At 39.3% G+C, this 16,105-nt stretch overlaps 1 protein-coding gene across 1 annotated transcript in view; it reads left to right on the forward strand.

The window, feature by feature from the left end:
* The window catches only part of mRpS11 (mitochondrial ribosomal protein S11), a 26,137-nt gene extending 10,287 nt beyond the window's left edge, over positions 1-15,850 (forward strand). The window contains exon 5 of the mRNA XM_068362394.1: positions 15,606-15,850. Within this exon, the coding sequence (XP_068218495.1) occupies positions 15,606-15,716 (111 nt within the window). The 3' untranslated portion in view covers positions 15,717-15,850. The remainder of the gene's footprint in view (positions 1-15,605) is intronic.
* The last annotated feature ends 255 nt before the right edge of the window (positions 15,851-16,105 follow it).

Below are 16,105 nucleotides of genomic sequence, written 5' to 3' on the forward strand. Positions count from 1 at the left end.
AACCCCTTCAAGTTTTCAATGAGTGCGTGCTCATAAGTGAACAGTTCTGTTGGGTGACCGGCCAGTTCCTTTTCCCACTATTCCAAGGGTTGTGATAAAGTAAGAGCGTCAACCAAGCTTTGGAGTTTCTTCTTGGTCCAAATCCTCGCTTATGTGGGTGATACCAAATCCCCCACCCCTCTTATGTGGGTGATACCAAATGCCCCCACCCCTCTTATGGGGTGATACAGAATCCTCCCACCCCTCTTGTGTGGGTGATAACAAATCCCCCCACCCCTCTTATGGGGTGATACAGAATCCTCCCACCCCTCCTATGTGGGTGATACCAAATCCTCCCACCCCTCTTGCATAGTGATATAGATTTCTTCTCTTGCGTGGTGATACCAATTCCTCTCCACCCCTAAATGGTGATACCGAATCCTTCCACACTTCTTGCATGGCGATACTAAACCTCCCACCCCTTTTACGAGGTGGTACTGAATCCCCCGCCTTTATTACAAGGTGATGCAGTCCCCTCATCCATGTCATGGGCTGACACCGAATCATCTCGCCCCCACTCATGGTATATCGAATCATCCCACCTTGCTCGTGGGGTGATAACAAATCATCTCTCCCCTTTGCGGGGTGATATCAAATCATCTCGCCCCTTTTACGGGGTGATAACAAATCATCTGGCCCTGTTACAGGGTGATAACAAATCATCTAGCCCCTTTTGCTGGGTGATAACAAATCATCTCGCCCCTTTTACAGGGTGATAACAAATCATCTCGCCCCTTTTGCTGGGTGATAACAAATCATCTCGCCCTTTTACAGGGTGATAAATCATCTGTCCCCTTTGCAGGGTGATAACAAATCATCTCGCCCCTATTGCGGGGTGATATCAAATCGTCTTGCCCCTTTTACAGGCAGATAACAAATCATCTCGCCCCTTTTTATGGGGTGATACTGAACCCCTCTCTTCTTAAAGGGAGTAATAACGAATCACTCCACAACTAGTGGAGTGATACTTCATCCTCCTAACCCGTAAAGATACCGAATTACCCCATCCCACTTCAGGAGTAATACCAAATCCTCCCACTCCTTCGGGGTAGAAACAAATCCTCCCTCCCACCCTCCTTACTGGGCAATAATGAATCCTCCCACCCTTCCTTGGGGGTACTACCGAATCCTCTCACCATTCTTGTGGAATGATACCGAATCTTCTTAGCATTCTTATGGAGTGATACCGAATCACCCTATCCCTCATAAAGCAAGTCTCCCAACTTTGTTATGGGGTGATAGAGAATCACCGAACGTTGTTCAGGTGTGATGCGGAAATCCCAACCTTTAAGGGTTGATAACTGAATCCCTGAACCTATTTACGGGGTGATCGTAATCCTCGAACCTATTTACGGGCCGATACGTAATCCCCAAACGTATTTACAGGGCGATACGTAATTCCCAACCTAGTTCTGGGGTGATACTTAATCCCCAAATTTAGTTACGGGCAATACGGAATCCTTGAACCTAGTCCCCCCGAACCTTGTTACGGGGCGACACAGAATCCCCCCGAACCTAGTTACGGGGCGACATGGAATCCCCCCGAACCTAGTTACGGGGTGACACGTAATCCCCCCCCCCCCCCCCCCCCCCGAACCTTGATAAGGGGCGACATGGGATCCCCCAAACCTTGTTACAGGGCAACACGGAATCCTCTCGAACCATGTCAGGGGGCTACACGGAATCCCCCCGAACCATGTCAGGGGGCTACACGGAATCCCCCCGAACCATGTCAGGGGGCTACACGGAATCCCCCCGAACCATGTTAGGGGGTGACACGGAATCCCCCCAAACCTTGTTAGGGGGTGACACGGAATCCCCCCAAACCTTGTTAGGGGGTAACACTGAATCCCCCCGAACCTTGTTAAGGGGGCGACACGGAATCTCCCCCCCCAGCCTTGTTAGGGGGCTACACGGAATCCCCCCCGAGCCTTGTTAGGGGGTGACACGGATTCCCCCCGAACTTTGGGTGACACTGAATCCCCCAGAACCTTGTTGCGGGGCGACACGGAATTCCCCCAAACCTTGTTGCGGGGCGACACGGAATTCCCCCAAACCTTGTTGCGGGGCGAAACTGAAACGGGATCCCCCAGTTCCGACACGGGGCAACGAAACCGAAACGGGATCCCCATGTTCCGACACGGGATCCCCCAGTTCCGACACGGGATCCCCCAGTTCCGACACGGGATCCCCTGAACCCCATCGCTGGCCGGCTTGGGATCCCCCGAACCCCGTCGCTGGCCGGCACGGGATCCCCCGAACCCCGTCGCTGGCCGACACTGGATCCCCCTGATCCCTGTCACTGGCCGACACGGAATCCCCCCAAACCTTGTTACGGGGTGACACGGAATCCCCCTGAACGTTGGGCGACACTGAATCCCCCCGAACCTTGTTACGGCATGACACGGAATTCCCCCAAACCTTGTTGCGGGGCGACACGGAAACGGGACCCCCAGTTCCGTCACTCGCCGGCACGGGATCCCCCGAACCCCTTCGCTGGCCGACACGGGATCCCCCGAACCCCTTCGCTGGCCGACACGGGATCCCCCGAACCCCTTCGCTGGCCGTCACGGGATCCCCCGAACCCCGTCGCTGGCCGACACGGGATCCCCCGAACCCCTTCGCTGGCCGACACGGGATCCCCCGAACCCCTTCGCTGGCCGTCACGGGATCCCCCGAACCCCGTCGCTGGCCGACACGGGATCCCCGAACCCCTTCGCTGGCCGACACGGGATCCCCCGAACCCCTTCGCTGGCCGTCACGGGATCCCCCGAACCCCGTCGCTGGCCGACACGGGATCCCTCCGAACCCCGTCGCTGGCCGACACGGGATTCCCCCGAACCCCGTCGCTGGCCGACACGGGATTCCCCCGAACCCCTTCGCTGACCGACACTGGATTCCCCCGAACCCCTTCGCTGGCCGACACGGGATTCCCCCGAACTCCTTCGCTGGCCGAACACGGGATTCCCCCGAACCCCTTCGCTGGCCGACACGGAATCCCCCGAACCCCGTCGCTGGCCGACACGGTCTTCCCCCAATCCCCGTCGCTGGCCGACACGGAATCTCCCGAACTCCATCGCTGGCCGACACGGGATTCCCCCGAACCCCTTCGCTGACCGACTCTGGATTCCCCCGAACCCCTTCGCTGGCCGACACGGGATTCCCCCAAACCCCTTCGCTAGCCGACACTGGATTCCCCCAAACCCCGTCGCTGACCGACACTGGATTCCCCCAAACCCCGCCGCTGACCGACACTGGATTCCCTCCGAACCCCGTCACTGACACACTGGATTCCCCCGAACCCCGTCGCTGACCGACACTGGATTCCCCCGAACCCCTTCGCTGACCGACACTGGATTCTCCCGAACCCCGTCGCTGGCCGACACTGGATTCTCCCGAACCCCGTCGCTGGCCGACACGGAATCCCCCGAACCCCGTCGCTGGCCGACACGGGAGCTCCTGAACTCGATCTGTTTTTTTTTCTTCTTATAAATTGTAATGAAGCTGCAAGGATTACATGGTCTATAAGTAAATTTGCTGCTGAGGCCTGTTGAAGTCTTACCTAGTTTTTACAAAACGGTGTAGGGTTTCCTCATTTTCCATGTTTCACTCAGATTGTCATTGTTGCCCCCTCCTCAGATGATATCTCCGCTCAGAAGATGGCTAATGTTTTTATCCACACCCAACCCTCTTGTCTTGCTCAAGGACGCACCTGCCTCCTCTTGCGTGGACCTTGCGCTTCTTAACTCATTCACTAGGTCCTAAAGGCGTGTTGATTCTGATTGATACACCAGGAGAGGTTTGATTTTGCAAATCCTGATGGCACCAGTCCAGAAGTCTTTCTTGGGAATGTGACTGGAAATTGCCTTTTCATTTTGCAGAAAGGAAGGTTCTCTGTGCTGATCTCTCAGATTCCATTTTAACAAGGTCACTATGCTAAATCTTAACTTTTTTCCTGTTCTCGTAAATCGTATCATTAACTACTCGGTTCATGTGAGAAGCAAGTACTCCACATTATCTAGAAAACGAGACCGTTGTCTCGTAAATGTCGACATTGTTAGCAGTGTCAAATCCTTTGATTTTCTCTACATAATTGTACTTCCAGTTTAACATTTGGCCGGGGCTAACACACGGGCACCTTTACCATGCTTCATGTTGTTTTTATATTTTTTTTGGGGGGGGGGGGTGTGTGTTCTGGTATTCATCTATCATCCTATCACCCAGAGCTTTCATCACTCTATCCATCCATCCACCCAAACCTTGGCCTTCCTCTTGTACTTCTCCCATCGACTTGCATTTATATATGTGTATATATATATTTATTTATATAAATATATATATATATAAATATATATTATATATATATATATATATATATATAAATATATATATAAATATACATAAATATATATATATATATATATATATATATATATATATATAAATATATATATAAATATACATAAATATATATATATATATATATATATATATATATATATATATATATATATATATATATATATATATATATATATATATATATATAATATACACATATATATATACATATATATATATATATATGTGTGTGTGTGTGTGTATATATATAATATATATATATATATATATATATATCATACATACATATACCAAAGGCACTTCCCCCAAGTTTGGGGGGTAGCCGACAACAACAAGAAACGAAACAAAAAGGGGACCTCTACTCTCTACGTTCCTCCAGCCTAACCAGGGACTCAGCCGAGTTCAGCTGGTACTGCTAGGGTGCCACAGCCCAACCTCCCACATTTCCACCACAGATGAAGCTTCATACTGCTGAGTCCCCTACTGCTGCTACCTCCGCGGTCATCTAAGGCACCGGAGGAAGCAGCAGGGCCTACCGGAACTGCGTCACAATCGTTCGCCATTCATTCCTATTTCTAGCACGCTCTCTTGCCTCTCTCACATCTATCCTCCTATCACCCAGAGCTTTCTTCACACCATCCATCCACCCAAACCTTGGCCTTCCTCTTGTACTTCTCCCATCAACTCTTGCATTCATCACCTTCTTTAGCAGACAGCCATTTTCCATTCTCTCAACATGGCCAAACCACCTCAACACATTCATATCCACTCTAGCCGCTAACTCATTTCTTACACCCGTTCTCACCCTCACCACTTCGTTCCTAACCCTATCTACTCGAGATACACCAGCCATACTCCTCAGACACTTCATCTCAAACACATTCAATTTCTGTCTCTCCATCACTTTCATTCCCCACAACTCCGATCCATACATCACAGTTGGTACAATCACTTTCTCATATAGAACTCTCTTTACATTCATGCCCAATCCTCTATTTTTTACTACTCCCTTAACTGCCCCCAACATTTTGCAACCTTCATTCACTCTCTGACGTACATCTGCTTCCACTCCACCATTTGCTGCAACAACAGACCCCAAGTACTTAAACTGATCCACCTCCTCAAGTAACTCTCCATTCAACATGACATTCAACCTTGCACCACCTTCCCTTCTCGTACATCTCATAACCTTACTCTTACCCACATTAACTCTCAACTTCCTTCTCTCACACACCCTTCCAAATTCTGTCACTAGTCGGTCAAGCTTCTCTTCTGTGTCTGCTACCAGTACAGTATCATCCGCAAACAACAACTGATTTACCTCCCATTCATGATCATTCTCGCCTACCAGTTTTAATCCTCGTCCAAGCACTCTAGCATTCACCTCTCTCACCACTCCATCAACATACAAGTTAAACAACCACGGCGACATCACACATCCCTGTCTCAGCCCCACTCTCACCGGAAACCAATCGCTCACCTCATTTCCTATTCTAACACATGCTTTACTACCTGTGTAGAAACTTTTCACTGCTTGCAACAACCTTCCACCAACTCCATATAACCTCATCACATTCCACATTGCTTCCCTATCAACTCTATCATATGCTTTCTCCAGATCCATAAACGCAACATACACCTCCTTACCTTTTGCTAAATATTTCTCGCATATCTGCCTAACTGTAAAAATCTGATTCATACAACCCCTACCTCTTCTAAAACCACCCTGTACTTCCAAGATTGCATTCTCTGTTTTATCCTTAATCCTATTAATCAGTATTCTACCATACACTTTTCCAACTACACTCAACAAACTAATACCTCTTGAATTACAACACTCATGCACATCTCCCTTACCCTTATATAGTGGTACAATACATGCACAGACCCAATCTACTGGTACCATTGACAACACAAAACACACATTAAACAATCTCACCAACCATTCAAGTACAGTCACACCCCCTTCCTTCAACATCTCAGCTTTCACACCATCCATACCCGATGCTTTTCCTACTCTCGTTTCATCTAGTGCTCTCCTCACTTCCTCTATTGTAATCTCTCTCTCATTCTCATCTCCCATCACTGGCACCTCAACACCTGGAACCGCAATTATATCTGCCTCCCTATCATCCTCAACATTCAGCAAACTTTCAAAATATTCCGCCCACCTTTTCCTTACCTCCTCTCCTTTTAACAACCTTCCATTTCCATCTTTCACTGTCTCTTCAATTCTTGCGCCGGCCTTCCTTACTCTCTTCACTTCTTTCCAAAACTTCTTCTTATTCTCTTCATATGACTGACCCAGTCCCTGACCCCACCTCAGGTCAGCTGCCCTCTTTGCCTCACGTACCTTGCGCTTTACTTCCACCTTTTGCTCTCTATATTTTTCATACTTCTCTATACTATTACTCTGCAGCCATTCTTCAAAAGCCCTCTTTTTCTCTTCCACTTTTACCTTCACTCCTTCATTCCACCATTCACTGCCCTTCCTCATGCTGCCTCCAATAACCTTCTTGCCACATACATCACTTGCAATCCCAACAAAATTTTCTTTTGCTAACTTCCACTCCTCCTCTAAATTACCAGTTTCTCTTACTCCCACCTCGTCATATGCCATTTTCAACCTTTCCTGATATTTACTTTTTACCCCCGGTTTTATTAGCTCTTCAACCCTCACTAGCTCCCTTTTACATCCACCTACTCTATTCCCCCACTCTTTTGCTACAACCAATTTTCCTTCCACCAAAAAATGATCAGACATACCGTTAGCCATACCCCTAAACACGTGCACGTCTTTCAATCTTCCAAACATTCTTTTCGTTATCAACACATAATCCATTAACGCCCTTTCTACTACTCTTCCATTTGCCACTCTTACCCATGTATACTTATTTTTATCTTTCTTTTTAAAAAAGCTAGCACTTATTACCATCTCTTGTTCAACACACATATCTACCAGTCTCTCACCACTCTCATTTTCACCTGGTACGCCATATTTCCCAATGACACCTTCTACCTCTCCAGCACCCACTCTAGCATTTAAGTCACCCATAACTACATAATTCCTTCTACCCAGTCCTTCTACACACCTAGTTAATTCACTCCAGAACTCATTCCGCTCTTCTTCACTTTTCTCACTACCTGGCCCATACGCACTGACAAACGCCCAACATTCCCTACCCAACCTAACCCTTACCCACATTAACCTAGATGATATCTCCTTCCATTCCACTACTTTACCTGTCATCCATTCACTCAACAATAAAGCCACACCCTCTCTCGCTCTTCCCCTTTCAATCCCAGACACTCTACCAGACATTTCACCAAACATCACTTCACCCTTTCCTTTCATCTTTGTCTCACACAAGGCCAATACATCCATCCTTCTACTTCTAAACATACTTCCAATCTCACATCTTTTACTCTCTATCGTACTACATCCACGCACATTCAAACACCCCAAAACTAGAGTGCGGGGAGCAGTCACTCTCCCCCCAGCTCCATCTCTTTGTTGCTGTCTCACAGGATACTCTACAGGAGAGGGGGTTCCCAGCCCCCTCGTCCCGTCCCTTTTAGTCGCCTCTTACGACACGCAGGGATAACGTTGGCGCTATTCTAATTGTTTTATGCCCCCGCGGCCACAGGGGGCATATATATAATATATATATATATATAATATATATATATATATATATGTGTATATATAATATATATATATATATATATATATATATATATATATATATATATATATATATATATATATGTGTGTATATGTGTATATAAATATATATATATATATATATATATATATATATATATATATATATATATATATATATATATATATATATATATATATATATATAGATATATATATTTATATACACATATACACACATATATATATATATATATATATATATATATATATATATATATATATATATATATGTATGTATATATATATGTATATATATGTATGTATATGTATATATATATGTATATATATATATATATATACATATATATATACACATACTCTATAACAGGTTCTAAAGGCCTGGTCCAGTTAACAAATGTGCTTATTTATACTTGGTCACATTACCGTTATAAATTTGATACTTGCCAAAGGGAATGCCTCAATATATTTGTTTTATTCGTGGTGCAGTAGAAGTGCCAATCCCTAAAGTTTTTAAGTACTGAGCTTCCCATCCTAAACTTTGTTATATTGTAGTATTTGGAGTTTCTTTTAGCTAAGTTTTCTTGTACACTAAGCTCTTATTTTTTTTTTTTTTACCTTTCACTTCCTAAGTCTAATTTGATATCTGCTTATAATTTGGGCCAAGATAGAGCTAGAGGAAATTAGTGTTAATTATCGTGGTTTTAAACCTCCATTAGGTTGTGCCTTTAATTGTATTTATTTTTTTCGTCTTTCCTTTCTTAGGTCTGATTTATTATCTGCTGTAAGTCAGCCCAATAATAGAATGGAAATTGGTCCCGAAATTCTTATTCTTCCTTTTTTGAACCCCCATTAAATCAAGGTATCTTCCATCATTTTCCTTGCCCTTCTGAGAGGCCGTTTTTATGCTGAAAAGTATTTGACAAACCACTTTTTCCTTGGGGTTTCCTAGAAATTATCAAATTTTTTCCCTAATTAATATTTTGTATGACAAGCTTTGATTTATTTGATCTGTAGGATTAGTGTATAATCTGTGCACTAGTTTTATTGCCCACAATGCCTTTGCAAGTCACACGTGACCCTAACTGCAACCTCCTTGTTTGTCCTTTTATCTTTGGTCCTGCTTCCTTTCTTATGTCAACTGTTTGTTTCCAATTTCTTGATAGGTGTGACCCAAGGGTTTTCTTTCATTTTTTACAAAGTGTGTCCTCCCATGGGCCAACACTCGAGTCAAATTCCATCATGCATCAAAATCTTTCATTTTCTTTATCAGGCACCGTGCACCCTTCGCAAGTCTTAGCTCTCTATAGTCCATTTCTTTTAGCGATGCATATTTGCACCGACTCGCGGCGGTGCCCTTTTAGCTCGGAAAAGTTTCCGGATCGCTGATTGGTTAGACAAGATAATTCTAACCAATCAGCGATCCGGAAACTTTTCCGAGCTAAAAGGGCACCGCCGCGAGTCGGTGCAAATATGCATCGCTAAAAGAAATGAACTATAGTTGTGCAAGTTAAGTATTGGCTTAGTTACCAGTATTTTCTCAGTATTCTTATCAAATTAGGTATCTTTATCTTACGGCTCTTTGGATGTATTGCTTGCATATCTTGTATGAGAAGCCGTGATCTGCAAACCTTATTTATACTCTTTCTATAAATCGCCATAGGTTTGTTAACCTAATGCAGTAGACAGCTTTATATAATAGGCAAGAAATTCACTTGACGGCAAATGCAATCTATAAATCCATATGACTCCGAAAATGTCTTGGCTATTTCCAAATTAATGCCTCACTTTATTTACATTGATGTCTGTGAAACAACGAAGAAAATTTAATGAAAGGCACAACTACAGTACATGGTAGACTGTATATCTGTATGTATGATTCATGTTTGACTGGCGGAACCCGTGTAAATTACACGAAATAATATTTTCAATACTAATTATCTTTTTCCTAACCTATACTTTTTTGAGTAAAATTTGACTTGTATATTTATTTAAAAAAATGAGCAATACATGAAACAATTTACAAAACTTCAATATTTCTAGTGAAGGTACAGTAGTTCCTCTTCTCTGGCCATGAGTAGAATTATTCTGAGGACTAATTTACACTTACACTTGAGTCTGTCCTTGAGCCTTTATTAATGGTCATTGAACATGATAGGCGGACGGGAAATTGAGTAATGTCTTGGAAGATTTGAAGCAAAGAGTGATCAGAATTATGAGAAATCTTTTACAATATGAATGGATTAGTCGTGAAACAAAAAGGCCCAAGATTAATTTTATAATCTAGGTCATGGAAATTGATAGAAAATATTTAAAAAAAGTCAGGTGCTAAAGACAAAATTGGGAAAACTATTTAAGATGTCCTAGGTTAAATAATGGTTAGATAGTCTAATGTGAATTTGTAAGAGTATACCATGAAATTATTTCAGTTTTCCTTAAAGCGTGACACGAGTATACCATGAAATTATCTCCGTTTTCTTTAAAGTGTGACACGAGTATACCATGAAATTATTTCAGTTTTCTTTAAAGCATGACACTAGTATACCATGAAATTATTTCAGTTTTCCTTGAAGCGTGACACGAGTATACCATGAAATTATTTCCGTTTTCTTTAAAGCGTGACACGAGTATACCAAGAAGTTATTTCCGTTTTCTTTAAACGTAACACGAGTATACCATGAAATTATTTCCGGTTTTTTTTTTAAAGCGTGACACGAGTCTACCATGAAGTTATTTCCGTTTTCTTTAAAGCGTGACACGAGTATACCATGAAATTATTTCCGTTTTCTTTAAAGCGTGACAAAATATATAACACGCTATCGTATTAATATCCAGATTACAAAGTGATTGGGTATTTGACTAGTACAGGTACTACTGGAATTTAAAAGGAATAACTTATGAAGGTTAGGTTTCGCTAATGTTAGAACGTACAAAACTTAGTGTACACCTAGACTACCCCAGCCAATCTGATTTCACATAGCATATTTATTGGAAGGGCAGACTACTATACTCAGTACAGTGTAATTTTGTGAACTACTTATGGTACAGTTAGTTAACGGGAATTCTTTTACGGTGAAAAATTATAATGTAAGCAGCGCCTTCTATGAGGACACTCGAAAATCAAAACCATTGTTCTCTAGTTTTAGGTAGTGCCAAGGTCTTCCACTGTCTTGTTCATTTAATTTTTTGTCTTTTGCCTTGAGGTTACAGACACTATTCTATCTTATTTCTCTTCCTCCTATGGGTTTTATTTTAGTTTATATCCTGTTTTATTGTTACTGTTCTTGAAATGTTTTTATTTCAAGTTTATTTCTGTGTTTTCTGTCTTCACTGGGCTATTTTTCCCTGTTGGTGCCATAGGCTTATAGCATCTTTTTCCAACTAATATTGTAGCTTAGCTAGTAATGATAATAACAGCCTTAGCTGCTAAATAGTGCTCTCCTTTTTCTTACTAGAACCCTTTTCTCACAATTATAATTTTCATAATGCAGTTTTCAAGTTTTGTTTCCACTTAATTTTTATTTATTTTTTTTTTCTATTCAAAACCGTGCATTTCCATCAAATTTTGTGGTTTTAAAATGTTTTATAAGCTTGCAGTTTTCAAGTTTTCTTTCCACTTTATTTTTATTTATTAAATTTTTTTTCTATTCAAAACCTTGCATTTCCATCAAATGTTGTGGTTTTAAAATGTGTTATAAGCTTTAAGTGAAATTATTATATATCTCTCCTCATGCATGCCAAACCTTATTTACATCCCCACCTTTTTTTTTTTTTTTTTTTTTATAATAAATATAAGTTCACAATGGTTCGGGAAGTTAGTTTACTTAGACCTTTTTTTTTTTTTATTATCAGTCTTATACTTCCTTGTGTGATTTTTCCTTTGCGTGCATTTATACTCGATACTTTTGATCATATGTTAGAATGGAGATATGTGGAAGAGAAAAACGTTGTGTATAAGAAATTATCAAAAATATTTCAAAAGAGATGTCTATATTTTTCGATTATTATTCTGCATGAAAATAAGGGATATATGGGCCAGAATTAAACATACTAAGGCATGCTATTTATATAATATATTTATATACATGTATATGTATATATATAGATATATATATATATATATATATATATGTATATGTGTGTGTGTATAATATATATTTGTGTGTTTATATTTAGTGTATGTGTATATATATAGGGGTTCAGTTTTGTGAATTGGAATAAGGTGCAAGTACTGATTTCAGAGGTAAGTTGACCCTAGTCGAATAATTTCTTAAAGTGAAGCTTTGCAGTGTTGTTAGGAACTAATACTACTTTTCGAGTTGATCATGTCGGTAATCAGGGTTGTGTCATTTTACAAATTATGTATAAATAATTAATTACGGTTTTTTTTCCCCCTCGTGAATTATCATTTCCTGAATCAATAGGGTTATATATATAATGTATTGGTTGGATCAAAGCTTTATTTTCTAACTGACCATAAACAGGCACTATTTTTTACTTTATTCCTGTAGTAAGTGGTGTAATTTTTTTTTTCATTTCTTTTTACTTTTAAATGTTAGAGTTTAACCAATGGAGTTGAGCCCTTGTAGTTGAGTAAATTTCACTTTTTTTTTTTAATTACAAGTACAAATTCAAATTGAGATTCTTGTTTTTATAGTAATACAGTACTTGTTATTAATTTTTTGGATTAGTACCTTTAATGTTCAAGGTTTAAAAAGGTGGAGGGGATCTTGAAATTTATTTTAAAAATTTATTTACTGTTCTGGAAGAAAATATCACAGGAAATTTCTATATTTGCTCATAATTTTTCTAAATAAGGAACATGACATATATTAGAAGATAACTAGATGAAACACTAAAAATTTCTACATTCAAAATTTAGAAAATTTTGTAAATAAGTGACTTCTAAATTTAGATTTAGAAAAGTCACTTATTTACAAAAATTTACAAAATTTTTGAATGTAGAAATTTTTAGTGTTTCATCCAGTCATCTACTATATATGTCCTGTTCCTTATTTAGAAAAAATCCGTGCATATATAGAAATTTCCTGTGATAATTTCTTCCATGCTACTGCATCCTAAGGTACGTGTATATAGATACGATTAAAATTTAAAATTTTTATTTTTATTTTTTTATTTTTCAGTAAATTTGTCTCTCTTGATTTAGTTAGGCACATTATTTTGACCCGTCATATGCAGTAGGGAAAAGTTGATGGTTTTTTATGTGAGCGACGGTTGTTCATTTGTTCCTGGTTGAACATTTCTTCGTTGTAAATGTAATCTAGTATTGTTAATGTTAATATGTACTTCATATTTGAGAGTTTTCAGGGCTCGGTACAGAGTTTTATAAAAGACATATCCTGAATTTGTTGACTTATACAGTACCTTCTAGACTGAGGTAGTGCTTGTACTCTTGTTCTCATTTAAAAAAAAAAAATAATTTGGAGAACTATTTTAAAACTGGTTTTCTATTAACATTTATCTTTATTATAATACTATTATAAAGTATTTCAAATATTCTGGTCCTGAAGTGTGTCATGGCTTGCTATGTGGCTCCTAACTTGACTGGCCAACTGCTCTGTCTAAGCTCCACCCATTAATACCATCCTTCCATGCATGGTCCACAGGTACACTTTGTGTACACTTGACTGCAAAAAGTCACAAGATGGGGCCCCATAGCCAGTAAAAACTTGAACAAGGTACAAGCTCTGCTAGGATGAGCTTTAACTAGTACATAGTTTTTGGGGTAGAGAGTTAAAATGGGTAAAACAAGGTACACCAGTTCCCATATAAGTGGACAGGAGGTTTCACAGATTCTAACACTTAAAACTTCATTAGGGGTAGGCTATGCAATAACAAATTCATTTTCCTAATCAAGAATGGGTACTAACCAAAGTTTCTGATAACTAATACTTGTAAATAGTAAAACATTTAAAACATTGGTCTTTGGTTTCATGCATTACTATACTGTTCTTGACTTTACCCTGTAAGGACTGGTGTGAATCCGCTTCTGAAAATACACTTTACAGCAAAACTTGTGAATCCGCTTCTGAAAATACACTTTACAGCAAAACACATTTTCTTTTGAACACTAGAGGCAAGCAAATCTAGTTATGGATACTGTTTTGGAAAAAGACTACATTACATTATGCCGAGTTTACAAAACCATATAGATCTGGTGAAGAGCATTAAACTTGACCATATGAAATACCAATCAACAGTGAAATAGTGTGGTTGGGGGTCTCAAATGTTGAATTTTTAAAAAGAAAGTGTTCATGCAAGTAAAGCAGTATAATTTAGGTATGCATGATTGATACAAAGCATAAATATTTTGCATTGTTTCTTGAAGTATGTAGGTCTTTTGTTGTGGTGACCTGCCTAAAGTATTAGTAGCTGAAAATGGAGTTCAGAAGAACCTGAACACACTGTCAGAATGATATCAGAGAATTGCAATGTAGCCTGGATATACAATGTTGAATATGGCCACTCAGTAACCAATCTTTATTTTCACCCTGAAGTAGCTTGACTTATGGCAACTTTGCAATACTGCTACGGTATTGATGGCTATTACATGGTCATTTTTTATAGATATTTCAAATTAATATCAATTATCAGTCTTAACATTGTCTAAGAGTTAATTCCCACACCACATACTAGCCACCAATTGTAATCTAAACAACCATTACCACTTTTAATGAATAAAAAGATATATTTTATATAGACAGGCCTCTTTAAGCAAGTTCTTTTCCTGTAGGTCAAGTGTGCTCTTATGCCTGTTATAACATTTAGACTAAAATAATTTGGGGTGGTATTTTCTACTATACTTTATCTTTGATCTTTACACTTGCCAGAACAGTTGTTAGCTCTTCTGGTACTGAGGTCAGAACTGTGTTTTTTGGCAACTAAAGTCTGAATATTACTTACTTTTATGCTGCTATTTGAAAAATTTTTTGGGGGAAGTGCTATCAACAGATGGTATATTGGTATATTATGTGGTTAATTTCATACTCTTGATGTCAACTCTTTAGTTTTTCCCCCCTAGTTATTGTATACAGTAGTTTAAATAATAAGCCTTCACTTTTATTATGTGGTTCATTTCATACTCAATAGTGTCAACTCTTGTAGTTTTTCTATACTGTAGTTTGCTACACTGAAAGAAAATGTTAAACAAAATCCTTCACTTTTAGGTATATTATACACTATTGCAGTTATCAGTTTTGAACATTTTCTGTAATGAAATGGAAGAGCAATGGTTAGATGATAGGGCATGCATATTTAAAATGGGTTTTAATATTCACTGATGTCTTTAGTTGTCAAGAGTAAAGGGTTGAAAGTTATTATTGCCAATAGCAATTATAGTTTAGTAGTAACTTATTTTTAAAGGTATTTAGTTTTAAGTTTCAAGTCTTGATTTCTATCTTTATTTAGTGTAAGCCAGCATACTTTAAAAGCAATCATCATTATTAAATATTTTCATATTGTCATCAGTTAATAATCTTGATTTTTCTTTTATTTTCAGAGTGGAATTAAAGGAGTGACAATGGGAGGCCTCAATGTTGTGAGCATTACAGATATGACTTTTATCAATTGGAACAACTCCCCCCGGCCTAAAAAGGCCAGGAAACTATAAACATTATCTATCTTTAATCTCCTTGAAACATGATTCTTAATCATACTATTTGTGAATTAGCAGATCAGCTGTTGTAAGTTGTATAATTCGTGTATATTATTGTTTTGCTTGTGTTAATAAATCCTAAATATTCATCATTGTTTTCTTATAGCCTTATTTTAACTTATTTCTTTTATTTCTAAATGTCTACACAGTCAATACTTTTAAGATAAATTTTTGCAAACTTACTTATATTTCAAGTTTATATAGAAGTAAGCTTGAATGCTTATTATTTTTTTTATCTTTTTATTTAAAAGTTAAATTGCATATTCTTTGCAATCACAATATTTACAGTATAATCACATTTAATTGCATTTTTCTATAAACAAACCCATCTAATTTAACAATTT

The sequence above is a fragment of the Palaemon carinicauda genome, chromosome 39, assembly GCF_036898095.1.
Source record: "Palaemon carinicauda isolate YSFRI2023 chromosome 39, ASM3689809v2, whole genome shotgun sequence".
NCBI lineage: Eukaryota > Metazoa > Arthropoda > Malacostraca > Decapoda > Palaemonidae > Palaemon > Palaemon carinicauda.